The sequence below is a fragment of the Pyxicephalus adspersus genome, chromosome 10, assembly GCF_032062135.1.
Source record: "Pyxicephalus adspersus chromosome 10, UCB_Pads_2.0, whole genome shotgun sequence".
Classification (NCBI taxonomy): Eukaryota; Metazoa; Chordata; class Amphibia; order Anura; family Pyxicephalidae; genus Pyxicephalus; species Pyxicephalus adspersus.
The window spans coordinates 35,195,012-35,212,273 of NC_092867.1; the positions used below are offsets into that span (position 1 = coordinate 35,195,012).

Here is a 17,262-nt window from a genome sequence, read left to right on the forward strand (position 1 = left end):
TTTTTTTTGTTATGCATTGTGTAGGTCATTTGGATGTCACAGCTCTAAGTGAAAGACTGGGTTTTTTTCTGCACACAGGCAAAATGGATACACGCCATTGTACTAACATGTTGAACATGGCCAGACTTGGAATACTAAAAAGCCAAGGTACATTAAGTACACCAGCCCATTTTTTTTGTACATAACCATATTTTGGCAAGCCTGGTACTGCAGTGCTGTCTCATTCTTGTTGTGGGTTCCCAATCTATAACACTTGAAACCTTAAATGTAAGGTATTACTAAAGTCAAACACTCCACTTGAGTTTACACCAACTTGCAAACACTGGATGGTCCTTTTGACAAATCCTACATTTGCCAGATGTTTAATCTGATAGTGATGCTAAATTAAATGATTTGAAGGGCCAGGCTTTGTACGTAGTAAAGTAACAGTGGAGGGTCTAGAAACTGATAAACATTAGCATATGTTGTGGGAGTTTGCCTAATGCTACTATTGCAATAGATTTTTAGATTCAGTAAGACCATCACATTACTTAGAGAAGCTGTGACTGTGCTGAGTAGATGAAATGGTTGGACAGTCCTCACCTAAATTTGAATGTGTTGAATAAAGTTATATTTAAAACCACTTTTCAGCTTATAAAATTGCTTTGATATAGAGAAGCCATGACAAAATTAGGGGTGCTGTTAAATCACTGAAACTAATAAGGTAAAATATACATAGAAGGACAAAGAGATGATGAATTCCTTGGCCAACATGGTATAAGGTACATCATCTTACCCTTCATCAAATCTCACAGCAGCTCTAATAGCTTACAGCACATTTCAAGATATGCTTCGGCCTACTGTTCTTACTGTAGAATATTTCTGTGGAAGGCTATCCTATATCTCTAGTCACTGTCTAAAAAAGTCACAAGGATTACTCATGTGCAAGTATTATATTCATAATGGCTGCCCCATGGCACAGCCCATCTTCAACGAGCTGCAGATAAACACCATCTGTGTGGACATTTTGTAGGGGTTAAACATCTTTGGTGCAGTATATAAAACATGAGATCCAAGGCAGAACTAAACAAAGTGAGGGTGATCTTTTGTTTATTTATTTTCTGTCAGGACTCCAAGCAAAAATGTATAAATCTCTTTGAATATAGATGCATTGTCGGTAGTACAAATGCTGTTTGGCCATCCTATATAAGGTGAGAAGTCCTCCTCTACTCTGTCATCTTTGTTGCTGCTTTCATTACACAGTTGCAGTGGCACGGATGATTAAGAAGAGTGGAGATAATTATGTGTCAGGATGATGTAGCCAAACTCTCTGGTTGGGTGAAGGCAGCAGAGTGATTCACAGCACCAGCTATATGCGAGAAACAGAGAGATCTGAACGCTTCTATTCTCCCTTGTTTATTGAAAGAGTTAAGGGAAATCAGCCAAGTAATTCTCCTTTGTACATTTTCCCAGATTCCACTGTTAAACAGAAACAAGCACAGAGAGATATCTTAAATAAACGGCATTTAATCACATTCTAGAGGGAAATGATTATTCGACAGCGACCGGGTTAAAATGAGAATTTGGTAGCATGCTCTGGCTGGGCCGTGTAACAAATTTATTATTATTTTCATGATGTTTCAGGTTTTATGCCTTATTCTTGGATTTACAACCAGCTTGGTATATTGTTGGAGTTATTATAACTGACTGAAGCAGCATCATTTCAGGCAATTTTTTTCCTCTTTATAGATTTGTTAGATTTTTGCTGTGTTGACAGGTTACACAGAGCTGGGCTATGAGGTTTTATTTTTACATTCTGGTTTTCAATTTTTATAGTGCGCCTAAAATTATATACTGCCTTTGTGCAACATATTCAGTAAGCTTAACCCCCTAGTCATCCCTGAAGCCTTCTTAGTTCCTCTAGAGGTAAATAAGCATAGTTTATAATGCAGTTGCAGCCAACTGGAACTGATGCTTTAGATTTGGACAACAGGCTTTTTCTCAGCTTTTCAGATACTGTAGGTCTGCTCAAGATATGGTAATTAGTTCTACTGGTCTACTGTACTTAAAGGGGACCTATCATGCAGCATCAACGATTTCCCAATTTGGAGAAGGCCCAAATTAAGTTGCCAACTAAAGACACTGGTAAATCTGCTATGTAGTGTACTAACAACTTCCCCAACAGTCTTTTTAAAAATAGCAAGGCCATCATTCCACTTATGTTTACGCTTACTTGGTAGACAGAAAGCATTTATGCAAATAAAATGGTTGTAATTTAGGAATTAATTCCACAAGTATAGAACCCAGTTGTGGTAAAACCTCAGAGCTGTGGGAGGTGGGAGATTCATCCATGATACTGCACAAGACAGAGGATTTTAAAACGCCTAAAATATTACAACATAAGCTGTGTCGTAATTATCAAATAGGATCCTTCAAACCTGAGTGGTTTACTGTAGAGAAACACATAAAGAGGACTACATATTAAATCTAGGTCATGTTAATCAAAGCAGTTATATGAAGTGGACTATAGAGCCAAAACAATTGCATGCAGCAATTTGAGTGCTTATCACTGCACTCTTTTCGACCCCCATTCCGCTAAACCTGCACACAATACCAAGTGTTTTCGAATAGGGGGGAGCGTGTTAGACCCAAGCATTCTCACATGAGAGTTGGATAACATCACTGCACCCCCTAGGCTAAGACACCGGTCAACATGGGTATTGTTTTGGGAGCTGCAATATAGGAAGAAGGGCATAGGATCACTGCAAATGTGAGTATCAATGGGTCGTGGGGGAAAATTAAAACAATGGTGTCTCTTTGGGGTTTAATTACCTCAAAGCACCTTATTGTAATGCTGCTCTTAAAATCTCACCAATAAAGGCTATATAATACATTTTTCTTCTGTGTAAAATATAGCAGCCAATATATTTTGTCATTGGCATTACGCTCCAATAGCCATGGCTGTGCTCATAGCTGTCTGGCTCCATCAGGCACTTCTTCCCTGGCAGTGTCATTGTATGTCTCCCTGGCACATCCTTCCCACATCTGGCATAAACACTTTATCCCATTGGAGAGGAAAAGTCTGTACTTTTTGTCTCTTCTGGCCCTGAACACAATTTGTGGCTTACTGCTCTTCCTGTTGGTGTTCCCATAGTCTTTCATCCCCCTCCTCCTGGTCGTGGAAAAAAAAGGATATTACTCTGTACTGTTATCTACAAATTTCTGTTAGGATGCAACTAGAACAATAACTTTACAGGAAAATTTTAATGGTATATATATGTTATATATATGTAAATTTGACTGCTGTAGCATTGAAGATTCTCTCCGCAAGAAGGCTCACCATTTCTTAACTTTTGATCAACAGAAAGGATGAGAATGTTGCATGTCTGCTGTTGACACTTTTATGATATTGGCAGATCCCAGAACTCATGTAGCTGATGCGAGAGTGAAAACATACTCCATTTCTTTCTTTTTTTGGGGGGGGGTCTCTGACTTTTTGTGTCTTCCTGTAGGGACTAAAAGCAATACTGTCTGACAAGGACCAAGATTTTTTAGTCACTTTTGGGGAATGCTACAACACTGACAGCCTGTCATGAAATTTGTAATGGAAAACAAATTCGTCTTTTCTTGTTTTACCCCTGAAATCATGTTATACTAGGAGTACTGGTGGTTTTTGTCTATAATCCTTAAATTCTTCAGATAAAGTTGCGGTTTGTGGATGTGTGTAGCCAATCATTCCTATTTTAATAACTGTGGTGTTAAAATGAGATTGACATAAAACCTTGCATTCACATAATGTTAATACAGGAAAGTATGTACCTTTCAACTGCAGATAAAGCACAACTATATAGCAAGTGAGTATGATAAGTAATTATTATATGTAATCAAAAGTACAGAGTCGCAATGTTCCAGGAAGACTTATTCACACAATTGATGAATAAGCTCAGGCAGGCCAAGATGACCTTGTGAGCCACGGGCCGCTCTATATTTTTTTCAAACTAATAAGTAGAATGTCAAAAATATATGTCTACCCCTCCGCCAAGCCTGTGTAAATAGCATGAACTTTCTTCAGCAGAGAGCTGGTTAATTATAACCGTCTAGTTGAATCATTAAACTGATTTTAAAAGCAAATATGCACTGTCAGCCATTTTGCTGACTACAATGATAGCAGGAGCTGCGATTGATGATATCTCCTTGTTCTAGCGCCTTCTAAGAGAACCTCCCAACTCAAAATAGCAAGATTCATATGAAGACCTGTGAAATGGAAATAGAAGTTCTGAACCCCTAGTGCTAGAGAAAAAAAGAACAATTATTTACACACAATTTAGCACACACTGTCATATGTCTAAATGTTTATCCCTCAGTATTTATGTCTGTGACACTTGCAGCAGCTGTCTGTCCCTCTGGCAATCTCACTGTCCGTCTGTCTCCCTGGCACTGGCACAATCCTTCTCCCTATGCCACCCTTTTGTCTTTACGGTCTTTCAGGAATGACTCTTCTTACAGAGCAGCTCATTTAACGCTTTCTTTGCTGTGCCATACACATTCTGACATTCTACACTCCCATTGTATATTGCCCATTTGCCACCCTAGTATCAGTAATAATGTTGTAGGTGGGCATTGCGTTCACTGAACACATTTTATCCATGTGTGGGTATGAAGGATGACATATCGTTATTTTGTGTCTGTTGGAGGTTTTGGGGAGTAAGGAAAAAAGTGTGGTATCTTGTCACTGCTTCTATAGCAGGCCAGCTAGAGTGTCATGTTAGGTGACATTTGAATTTACAATTCCGCTGAGAAAAGCTATTAATTCACAAATTAACATTTTCCCTCTCTCTCGTCTTACCCTCTCTCACTTTCTCTCTCATTCTTCCCCTGTATCTCTCATGGATGCGCAAGCAATTGAAAAGACAAAGGAAATCGCCTTAAGGAACTGGCTTTACTGCTAGTCTGTCTGTGCTGAGATTGCTACTACAGCTTCTAGATATATAAACCAATTACCTGAACAGCTATGTGCATGGCAGTCTGCTATTACCTCCCTGTGTAGGCTCGGGAACCAGTGGCAGATAATAATATGCTGTATCTAGTTAATATGAACCAGAATCACCCCATTTTCCTGCCTACAATTACAGTTCAGAAGGGTATATTCTATATATATATATATATATATATGTAGCTTTGATAGAGGTCCCTTATACTAAAATATGACTCTGGTTTCAGCTGTTGCTACTCTTCTATGGGGTACCCATATTACATCAGCTAGGAGCCGTACAATACTTGGTCAGCGTATGTCACATGAAAGATACAGAAATTAAAATTGCAATGGCATTGTTGGATGGATTGACTCCGTTTAAAGTCTGAATCAAATATACAGTGGTTCTCTATTTTAATATGCCAAGTTAAGCTTGGCATTGTCATTTTTAGCCTACTTTTTGGTTTTAGGTGATGGTACATTCATATTTCCAATGTTTCATTGTTCCTATGTGATCACCTTTTTTCTAAGATGTATTGGCTATATGGTGGTATGTGACTTTCCTATATATTGTTTAGTTAGCTGGTTCAAAGTCAGTTAAGCCACATTTTGTGATAACTCATCCAATTATTGCTAAAAAATATTACCCTGATCTTTCTAGTTTATACAAGGCTTCTCATGTAGCTACAAACTTTGTAATAAGGATAACAGTTGAGGCTAATAAATGAGTATTACATTGAACTTCTTGTACAGTGCTTTTCCAAGCTTTCAAAACAGCATTATTAAACTTGGCAACACGGCGTGTATCAGATACTTGATTAACACTTGATAAAACTTTAATGGTCTTGATGCAACTTTTCAGAAGCTTTGTAAACAGAGCCCATGGGATCTGCGAGTTTCCTTTGGCCTTGTCAAGGCCTAGTCATTAGACTGGAGTCTCACTTACCAAAAGGAAATCTGTCCGTTCCCAGGATCACTGGCATCACAGACGTATCACTCATCAAAGCCCAAAATTATTATCCCTCCCCTGCAAGGCTTAATTATTTGGGCTCAGCGTGCCCTTAACAACTTTTGCAGTACATTCACCAAATAGAAAGCAGTAAACACACTCTGGGCTCTAACTTTAATATAAAGTACAGAAGATCATTGTTTTTTTTTCTTGCAGTCTCGTTCTCCTGTTTGTTGTTGCTTACAGGAAGGGACACACCATGAGACAGAAAGAGCTGTATTGTCTTATTACTACTTGTAATAAAAACTCACCTGCTATTTAGATGAGGGAAGAAGGGGGGCAATGAGACCCTCCCACATTCCTGAATATGCTGTTGAAGTTTAGAGATCCCCTGACTTAGGTGAGTTATCTTCCCATCCCACACACTGTAAGAGATGGATAAAAATCACCAAAGGAATCAGCAGGCGGTGCCAGTAACTCAAACCGCCCTGACCGTTCGGTGAACCTAATCCTGGTGACCTTGACAGCACTGGAAGGCGGCCTCAGAAATCCCAACCTTTCAGAGATGTAGACTGACTGTGGCTCGTGTTCCCTCTTGAAGAGAGCTCTACAGGAGACTCTAAACCTGTCTGTAGTTTTCCATTCTTGTGTCTTAACTGCTCCTCATATCAATGCATCTTTATTTATAACTCCATAATTTATCTGACATTTTATCAAATCAAGAAAGGTAGGGAAGCAGTTTCTGCCAACAAACACCAGACCAAATGCAATCAAATAATCAACAATTTGCTAAGTGACAGCACACATCATTCTTATCACATTTCTATGATAGTTTCTATGATGATAGTTCTAAGAATAGTGTTTTTTTAGGTCAACTCATATGGCGTTTTGCAAAATGTTACCGGTATAGTTTAAGGATTAATGCCGTATTGCAAGAAGTGAAAAAGTGGCTGGATTGAAAAATATGACATCTGAAATACTAAAAAAAAATAGAAATGTAATATATGAACAAGTAAAGTGACAACACAGTATGAGGCATGGAATACCTCAATCCACAATGATGCCGCAATGTATTCTTGCGAATTCATAGGTTGCATTCTGTAGATCTGAGCTACAAAATAGTGACATCCACACGCAGAACCAACAGGTGCAACTTAATACCTAAAATTTAAATACCCAGATATTCACCCCAAATATTTTACTGAGCTGAAAGTAATATTCCTAAAAAGGACCGCAACAATAAACTATACTAGTTTAGCCATGTAAATGTAATAAAATGTTGTGTAATACATGCCTGTAAAAAACATGTTCATAATTCAGATAGAAATGACAGAAGGCAGAGGAATGGAATAAAATGGTCACAGAAAAACAGTGCTCCTCTGCAAACTTTTATTGGCCTTCAGGACAAGATGCAGTACTGGCAGGATCTATTAGAAAACCATACAGCAAAAGGGAAATAGCTTAAAGATGCACTAAATCTAGTTATCACCATAGGGAGTTAAATTGAAATAATTTGGATAGTGGAAAAGTGTAAAACAACATTCCTTTCTGACATACAATGCAAGAAGGAGATTTACAAGGGGCTGACTATAAAGTCCAAGTATTAAAGATAAGGGCTTCATCTCTGTGTGTGTTCAGAGATGACAGCAGACAGAAGCAATGGTCTTATGACTGAACAACGAGCTTGCTCCTCTTCCACTAGAGGTCAGATCTGACCTTAGATGATCAATCAAAAGGCTCCCTCATAAATCCTTTCTGAAATCCTTTCAAAAATACTTAATTTGCTAGGATTTGATTTAAGTTGAACTCCAGCTTTACCTTCAATCTTGCACAGTTGTACAAATTCTACTCCTGTAATAAAAAAAAAAATGCTTGTTGATTTCACTGAACACTGCAAGCCTCCCGCAATGTGCATTAGAAGCTGTAGCAAGTCAGATAGATATCAAGACATTTCCTGACTGGAGGAAGGCACAATATATGCAGAATAAACTTTAGCTTTAAATGTTTATTAGAACTTTTTTTGACCTTTTGAATAGTTTAGGGAAGGATTAGAGTCCGCACAAGGTACATCTCAGTTTGGCCATTGTTCCATTTGTTTGTTTGGAGGCAATTGTGTTTAGAATAGTGCAAAGTCAAGTGAAATTCAAAGTGTAAGTTACGACTAAAATGAATTTTGAGAGTAAATCTTACAGTAAAAACACAGTTAGCTATGACAAATGGAAATACCTGTCTCTTACTTTGTATGTGTGTCCGAACGATCTTTGTGTTGTGTGTTTTCATGTCATGGCCCCCAAAGAATTGCAGTAAGGAAAAAAGAAAGGAAAGGATATTAGTGGTAATTATTGAAAGGTTTGATATACATTTGGCTTTGAAGTTTACTGTTTATGACTGAGAAGTGTGGAACACATAAACATGCTTGACAGAGAGGTATTAAGAGACTTCATACGTAGCTGAGAGAAACATGTGGCTCCCAAGCCATTTATAGCCTATTACTATTGTATTGCCCAGGCTTCTTTCCCACTACCAAACTTCCTATACAAATCTATGTATAGGCTGGTAAACAGGCCAGTGTGGTATTGAAAGGATAATTACTGAATTAATTTGTGTTAATTCGTATAACAATGTGTGTGAGTTGTGCACCACTATTTAATTTCTATCAGAGGGAAGTTGTTCAATATTTCATTAATTGTTGTGTTTAAAGCTACAACTTGTCTCATAGTAAAACAATCCTGTGTTGGTTTCTGTGGAAGCGCCCCTTTTATACGGCTATAGGTTTTATTGGTTGTATGGTACCCTTATTTCCAGTCATACAATTGTAAATTATTCCCTAATATCCCAGTCCTTTATTGCATTTGTCGCAGTATGCAGCAGTGTTACAATAACAGTAGAATATTATGATATAACAGGTACAATGTAGCAGTTCATGTGCAAAGTGCACAATAGGCAACCTATAACCACTAATCTGAATTGACATTTTAGTAAAATAAGTAAGTAAAAATATGACTGGCCACATATTGTCCATCATCATCATCACCAGTCCTTAGTGTCATAAGTATGAAAATATATTAACAGCTGTATTTAGAGAGGTTTTGGAAATATAAGTGTCCTTCATCTCCATTATGGTAAAGGAATCCCATGTGTTTGTTGAGTAGCAGTGAGCCAACAGGAAGGAGTTAAATGTAGATTTGGGCCTGAATTAGATGGATATCACCAGGAGAAGTCCTGTTGTTTTCGCTGGGCCTCACAATTTGCAGCTGTATGTCAGACAAGCAGAATGAAGTGATGAAAAAAAAATGAAAGTGTGGCAGTGTCAGCTCTCGCCGTTGTTCGACAGTGTAAAATTAAATTAATAAAGCCCCCAACACAGGAAAACATAACAGGAAATTAATGGCCCCTACTGTCGCTCTTGATGCAGTCATTTGCAACCCTGCTTTCCGCACCAAAGACTTCATAAATGCAAGCAGTTCCTCTAAACAAGCATAGTTAGAGCTGCATGCTATGTAATTTTTCGCCTTCCTTCTGTCCTTCCAGCTAACAAAGCTGGCATTTGAGATTGGCTTGTGAGCTTCTCTCGGGCTTACTTGTGTTTCACACTGTTCCGGCCTTAAGGTGCATAGTCACTCAACCTTATGGGTCACAAACCTCTGTGTTAGCTTTTTGTTTGTGCTTCTACAAGCAGTTTATTAACTGACAGGATTCAGCATGGATATTTACCAGACTGTGGCAGATCCCATAATTCCCTGCAATAGCTGTGGAGAGCGCCTTTTCATGCTTATAGTTACTGAATTTTGTAGCAGCTTTTTCTATGCAGCTTTTATTCTTTTGAATATCACTGACAAAATAATTATTGTCATGTATGAGCAAATTAGGGTACAATACATTATTCAGATATTTAGGAGATCTCAATAGCTCACAGTAAAGGCTTATTTGACAGAGCAGAATAAACATTAATAAAAACTAATTAAAAAAAAAAATTAAAAAAAAGGAAATGTAAATTGGAGCAAACATCTGGTTACTATAGGCTATATAAATCAGGACATTGTGTGAGCTGTTTCAGGTTAGTTGTATCACTTAAAATAACAGCCACATAATACCCATAAAACAGGGATTGATTTTCTCTTGTGTACATAAGGCTCAGTACACAAGTGTTCGCAAATACTGATTTGTTGGTTCTCACTACAAGCATTTATTCATGCCAACAGAAATGCTAGTAGATTTCAATCAAGCTTACTACCTGGTATAAATTTGCCTATTTTCCAATCAGACATCTGCTTTCAGTAGAATTAAGATTAAAGAGCAATGAGATTTGCCTTGTGATTGGTTGATAAGTGGTTAATGTAATGTAGAACACTGTTGCTTTTATGAGCATGCTTATGATCTGATCCAAGACTTCTAGCATTGGCGTTGCTTTGAGGAAATAATAGCAATAATTGTGGGTAATTCATTTTTAATTTTTTTAGCCCAGGATCAGTCAACCAAGGGGTATCTGCTGAGGTCATGGACTACCCAGACATACGATCGCTTCCCAATCTGACTATTATTGGGCGGCTGAAAAGAGAGTAATCTCACAGGTAGTATAACCCAGCTTTAAACTTGCTTTCAAGATTTTCTAAATGGGGAGATAAAAGGAGATGAGAAAAGGACGCCAAATATCATATTTCTAATAGTATTACTCCTTTTTTTTCTTTATGAAAGGTGGCTAAAGCCTTAGAGAATGTGACAGTTTTATTAAAACAGAATTTATCTATCAAGGTGGACAAAAACAGAATGCTGGGAACATCTAGATTCAGTTGTTGACTCTAATTGAATGAGTTTATAACTAACCAGACAGATAAAGAAGAAAGGAAAAGTTCAAGCTGTAGAGATGTAAGGACTTGGGCGCAGTGATGTTCTGGTTCAGTGGATCTGAACCCTGGTCTTGAAGGAGACTGCATGGTAACTCTGTCAAGGAAAACACATTTATTTCTGTCTCCTCTCCACACAGGTACAATTTTATGTTGGATTCTCTGACATTAGTTTTGCTTTGAGGCATATACAACATGCTTCATTTGTTTTCTCACAGATAAATGATAGTTTGTAGGGATGTTCATGTTTGAATATCTCCAACGTCTAGTTGGTGAAGCCTTACCTTGTTTGCTCAGCTACCTAGGTGATAGCATACAATTTGTCTTCATGCATAACTTATTAGGTTTCTCCGCTCACTGACTGTACAACTAGGTGTCTTTTATTCAGTGTTGTTACCTCATCACATATTAAGTCAATTCAGTGTTGCTTGGAGCATTGGCGTCATAGTTTCTTTTTAATGTGATAATTAAAAACATTCTTGCTGAGCCTTCTGATCATAGATAGTACATAAGAATTTAGTGATTGGTGGTGTAGCTTGGTGCTTCTGATTACCTGTCATTTGCCCTTATGCCTGTGAGGTCTTGTATAGAACCCAGTAAGAAATGATCAAATGACTGTAAGGAAAAAAAAACAGCTCTACAAAAAGTTGTAGACTCAATATTGGAAACAATAAATAAGAGATTATGGAAACATATTGGAAAAAGATTCCAATGGCAGGCTGATGTTTGACCAAAAGGTTACGCTGACCTTTAATGTAACATAAATAATACAATAAAGGTTAGTTGTATTTTACTTTTTTGGGGTTTTTTAAAGATAATTGAATTTGTTGCGTATGATAATCATTTGATTTCCCTTAGTGTTGTTAAAGAAGGCAAGATTTTCACTGGAATTATATCTCCCTGCCCATATCTCACAAAACTTATATGTTCAGTGTATCAAAGTTAGACATCAATCTATCAACAGACTTTTTGGCAGAAAGTGTGCACTGAATACAGCTACAAATAATAAGGATTTGAGGAAAATTTGTCTACAAACTGAGTAATTTTGCAGTGCCTGAAATGAATATATATATATATATATATATATATGTATATTTTTTTTTTGCAGTTGTAAAAAACATGGCCTTCTGCAGATATAAATGGAGAGTCATATGTGTTTACAATTTTGCAAGCCAAATGATTAGCCATTTTGCTTAATCGTTTTTGTAGCAAACCCCTTTCACAGTGAATAGCTGGGAAGATATAGCTTTACTACTCCCTGGTTCAGCTTCACTGCTTCCTGGATGACCTACCCAGCCAATAAGATAGGAGGATGATGCTACCTCAAAATCCAATGAGAGGGTTGAAGGGTAAGAAGTGACATGGCAAAGTGTATTTCTTGATCCGTACCATGCCATAAATGTGTAAGTCACATGTCTTTCTGTACAGAATTACAAATCCAAGTTAAAGAGTAAACCTATATGTATTCAAACTGTGCATTAGGCTCTTAATTTCAAGTCTAGTGTTAATAATGTTTAAAAATTACTTGTCTAGCACTTATATATATATATATATGGTATATCAATTTTATGTGAAACTGGAGCTCCCCTTTAATTTTTAGGTGGCAAATTCAATTCTTAGTATCATTTGCTCAATATTAGGCTTCATTTTGATGCCTAAACTATCAGATTAATGACAAGCTATTGATTCATTATACATAAGGCCATTCAAACTTGTCAGCTGTTGTCCAGATTAGTAAGCTTGACAGTAAATAAGTGAGTTCATCCACCTCTTTTAAAGGCATTGACCTTAAATGAAGTGCAACACAGCGCACGCCTATTTAGATGTAAAACAGTATGCGAGAGGTAAGGCCTTGCTTATCACAGAAGCAGCGGCAATGTTCCTAATGTGTGGCTTCCACCAGATGCCGGATTGGAGTTGGAGTTCAGAAACATCTGGCATGCAGTAGGCTGCATACCCTTGGCCTAGATCTTCAATGCTTGCAACTCTAGCCTTTAAATCTATGATTAATGAGCTTAATAAAGGTAAAGCATTTATGAAAGCAGTAACTGGTCTGCAGCATCCCCCTGCATAATGCTGAGGCAATGCCTCGTACCGGGGGCCAAAGAATGATGACTGATGTCAGATTTCACAACCAAAGCTTCCTACATCCTTTCCCTCAGCTCTGACGGAGAAAGGGAAAGTCATTTTCTGTTTTTGAAGGAATGAATTATCTCTGTGAAGAAAAACACTGCTACAGTATTGATGACTAGTATTATGATTATATGATGTTGTTGTGCTCTGTGCGGGTATTGGTTTAGCTGTTCTCCTGCTCGCTCGCTTGCTGCTGTGAATGACAAACGCTGGGTTATTGATCGCCTTCTGAACTCAGCCCAGCTGATAGAAGGTAATTAATGACTCCATTTGCCTCAGTACCGACGAGAACAATTGAGTTTGAAACTGCAACAACTGCCAACGCTATGAAAGGCCCCCAAGGGGGTGTCCAGGAAAGATGCCTGACACCGGCAGGTTTCAGAGGGAATTAGGAAGTGCGTGGTGGCGGTGGTAGTGGTGGTGGGGGGAAAGTGCCATTAACTACACGTCCTAATAGAACAAGACACAATATTGCAATTAGATTATTAATTAAAAATAAAATATTCATCTGGCGAAGTCCGAGAGTTTAACCCTGTCATTGTGAGGTCTAAGTTTAAAAGTAAAAAGATTAAAGGTATTTAAATGCAATTTATTAGGACCAAAGGGATGATGTATTTCGTAGAATACTGTAATATTTTAGACATTTGCAGAACAATATACAAATAAATTACAATATAAAGCTAGAATAGTTACTTCCCAAAGACAGTTCCAGCTGCACAAAGGTTCCATTTTAATCCTGTTTTTAAAACAAGGTGTTAGATGAAACATACGAATTTATGTTTTTTTTACTAAAGATGCTGTTACCCAAAGCTATTGGAGTACCAACATTAAGGACCGTATTTAAGACACTGATGGCAGCTTTACTTCCTTTTTTTTAAATTTACTTCATTACCCCCCATATTGCACCCCTATTCCCCCAAAGGAGGGGGGCTTCTGTTGGCGAGAGGGTAGGATGTTTGGGCTCCTCAAATTACAGTCACCTCTTCCCCAGTATGTATATGCCTGTGTACCCTTTTGTCCAAACTTATGTTACATTACAACAACTTTCTATGTACATACACTCTCCAGTGTTGGCTGCACATTGTTTTTCAAGGCAGATTTCTTAATCTCAAGTACTGACAGTAGATCTTACATACTAAGTGTTGTTGTTGTTATTCAATAACAGGTAAAACCCAAGCAAGGCAGACATTACAGGTGTTATTTGTAATTTAAGTTCCTAATTTAAAAAATACTGTTTTGAAAATACATTCACATGTCAAAGCATATATCATTTTTGGGACTCGGTTTACATATACTTTATTCATACAGACCATAAAACAAGAAAAGGAAGAGTTTGATTCATCTTTCCTAAACTATAAAGAGCCCTGTGACTTCTCAACATCCACTAAACTCAGTTATTCTCTTGTTGCATTTAACCACAGCTGAATAGAGGTTGTGTGGGAAGAGAAGAAACAAAATATCGATAAGTTTTGAAAGGATCACCCATATATATATATATAGTCATACAGTTTTCACAATAGAAGCATAGACATGGATAAGACAAAATGATATAAAAGCAAGATAGACAAGGGACCTGGAATAAGTTTTCAGTGTGCCATTGATAAAAGCAGGTTCCCCCCAAATCCTTGTCTATGTCACAATAAAACATTGGATTCCATCACTTATTCCATGTCACAATTTTCAAGTATGTATTCATTCCTTGTTCCTGTCAGAGGTATTAGAAGTAAACTTTAATTGGTTCATGTGGTAAAACAGAATTATTGCAGTGTGTTATTATGAAAGGCTCTACGTGTCTTATGAATATGACATAAGTGGGTATAGCTCATTTATGCATCACTAGTTCTATAAATAATGGCCATATATAGGACGCATGCACTGTAACCGTCCTGTCTTCACAAGGTTAATTACCTTGTGTCTCTCTTTTCCTGCTCCCATACCCCTCTCCCTAGCATTACTTTTTATGTTTCTTCTTTAAAGCAGGTTCCAATCAGCAGGTCTATGATGGGTAAAATAAATAAATAACTGTATGACGTACAGAGCAGCAATAACCCCTAAAAGAGCACTATCAGTGGAACATGATTGATCAATTGAATTCCATAGCAGCTGAAAAATGTGGGATTAAGTAGTGTATTATACGCACAATGAGTTGAGGCATGATGTTCATTTCAAGTTCATTTCGCCGGCCCTCTGCCACCAGATCAGGCAATCAATAGGGCTAGCACATATCATATATCATCGCTCCCTGTGCAAGAGAGGGAGCACCATAATCTCTCGCAAATTTAGACTGACAGATTTGTCGAGATCTGAAAAGGCCCCCTGCATAAATAAAGCAGAGGAGGGAGGACAGCTCTGTGAGAGTAATCAAAGCACACACGTACACATATACAGGATCAGACATCTGTCTATTGGGTCATGGCTCTTTTAAAAGCTGATCTTTTACTTTTAAATGTGTGTAAAACTGATGTGTGTTAGCGGATGACTCTTCCTTTACAAAGGGCACTTCTCTTTAACCCATGTAGGAAGTGTGCTTGTAAGATACTGATACAATTTTCACCATTTGGGGCCCATTTAAAACTTACTTTGTCCAAAACCTACAGACATTCTTCTTTTAAATGCATTACTTTACAAAATTCCAGAATTAGCTTGTAATAAACATAAAATGACCAGGTGTTGTGTCTTAAAAATAGTGAGATCCTCTAGCTTGGTATTTAAATTGACATTTTAGCATATTTACCAGCTTTCTAAGATTCTGCAAGGATTTGTAGTAGGAGCTTCTGGTATGTAATGTGAATGAATTACATGCAGGGACAAGATATGAAGAAAATCTGTATTGGGAGAAATATGGAAACAGCAATAACAATTTACATATCTACCCAGTACAGCTTTAATTTTACTCTTTACAAAAATCTTCAAAACCCTAAGAACCTAAAAAGAGCTATATTTTTTCTATAATCTCCTTCCTGTTACACACCACTTTTCCAAAACTTTACATACCCTTTAAAGCAGAACCTCAGGTAAACAGCAAAAGTGTTTAGCTAACCACGTGAGCAAATCAACTCTGCCATGAAACACAGCCAGATCAGTGGCCATACATAAATACCTAGGTATGCAGAATCTTCAAAAAGTTTACAATATTTTTGTAGTCCCATGGCTATAATGGATGAAAAAAAAGTAAGAACTGTTTCACCTAGCATAAATGAACATGATGCTTTGTTACAGGGTCTGGCAAAATGCTGTGGACTTCCTCTGATCAATATTTGATATTTTACGTTAGCTTATGAAGGATACTGCTCCATGGTATATAATGTAATATTGATTATATCATATCCCACAATCACCTGCAAAGAATAAGATTTATCGGCCTTAATGTAATCTTCAGCATTATTCCTCACTGGAAAAAAAAAAGAGGACAAGCCCTGCAGATGAAATTTATACTATAAAATCTAATATGCTACAGTGCATCTTCCCATATTTTGCAGGCATTGTATTCCAAATTCCAAATAGATAAACCAAAACCTAGATCTGGCATAGTTAGTAGTTTGAAGTTCTAAATGCTGGTCTACATTAGATACTTCTATTTTCTCTATAAAACTATATAGAGGACTAACAGACAGACAATACAAACAGCTTAGCTCAAACGCTAATATCTTAGGCTGACACAACCATACTGGGAGAGATTCTTTACCAGGGTTGCAGACAGAGTCGAATGGTCTCACTCCACCCACATAAGAAAAAGTGTTTGGGATAGATTGGATTTTATTGTCAGAACCGTAATAGTCTTTTTCTGTATGTATTCAAAGATAATTAGATATATTGACTAAAATATTTACAATCACTTCACATTCACTGCATTCCCTGCATAATGGAAATGAAACAGAGGGAGGTGTTTTTCACTGTAAGCAAATCAGACTTTATTTTGCATTGATCATTGCTACCATCCTAATATGCTTCAGACAGTAGTTAGTATAGAGGAGATGGGTAGCTGATACAGAAAGCTGCAGAGACACAAGCTTTTAATAATGCAGGCACCTTGGGAGTGGTCAAACAGTGTACTAAATATTTTGTTAATATGAATTATGAGTTGGTATATAGAATTGTTATATGTAAGGATAAAACTTTCCTAAACGCTATGCTATCCTCTCTTTTTCATAGATGTATCTGATGGTTCTGTACCAAATGGAGATTCTCAGAGTAGTGTGGAGAGCTTACGGAAACATTTACGAGCAGACAACTTTACCCAGCAACAGTTGGAAGCATTAGATCGAGTTTTTGAACGCCCGTCCTATCCTGATGTGTTTCAAACTTCAGAACACATTAAATCAGAACAGGTAACTGTGAATGATACAGAAAATATGTGCCTAGCTTAGATTTAAAGACAAAGAGAA

The 17,262-nt window shown here is 37.4% G+C and overlaps 1 protein-coding gene across 19 annotated transcripts in view; it reads left to right on the forward strand.

Annotated features, from left to right (window-relative positions):
- PAX2 (paired box 2) overlaps positions 1–17,262 on the forward strand; it is a 54,479-nt gene that overhangs the window by 21,679 nt on the left and 15,538 nt on the right. For 10 of the 19 annotated variants that reach the window (XM_072424044.1, XM_072424032.1, XM_072424029.1 and 7 more), the window contains exon 6: positions 17,030–17,205. In XM_072424044.1, coding sequence (XP_072280145.1) covers positions 17,030–17,205 — 176 coding nt within the window. Of the gene's footprint in view, positions 1–24; positions 148–17,029; positions 17,206–17,262 lie in introns of all 19 variants that reach the window. The other 9 variants (XM_072424035.1, XM_072424026.1, XM_072424031.1 and 6 more) reach the window with 2 other exon arrangements.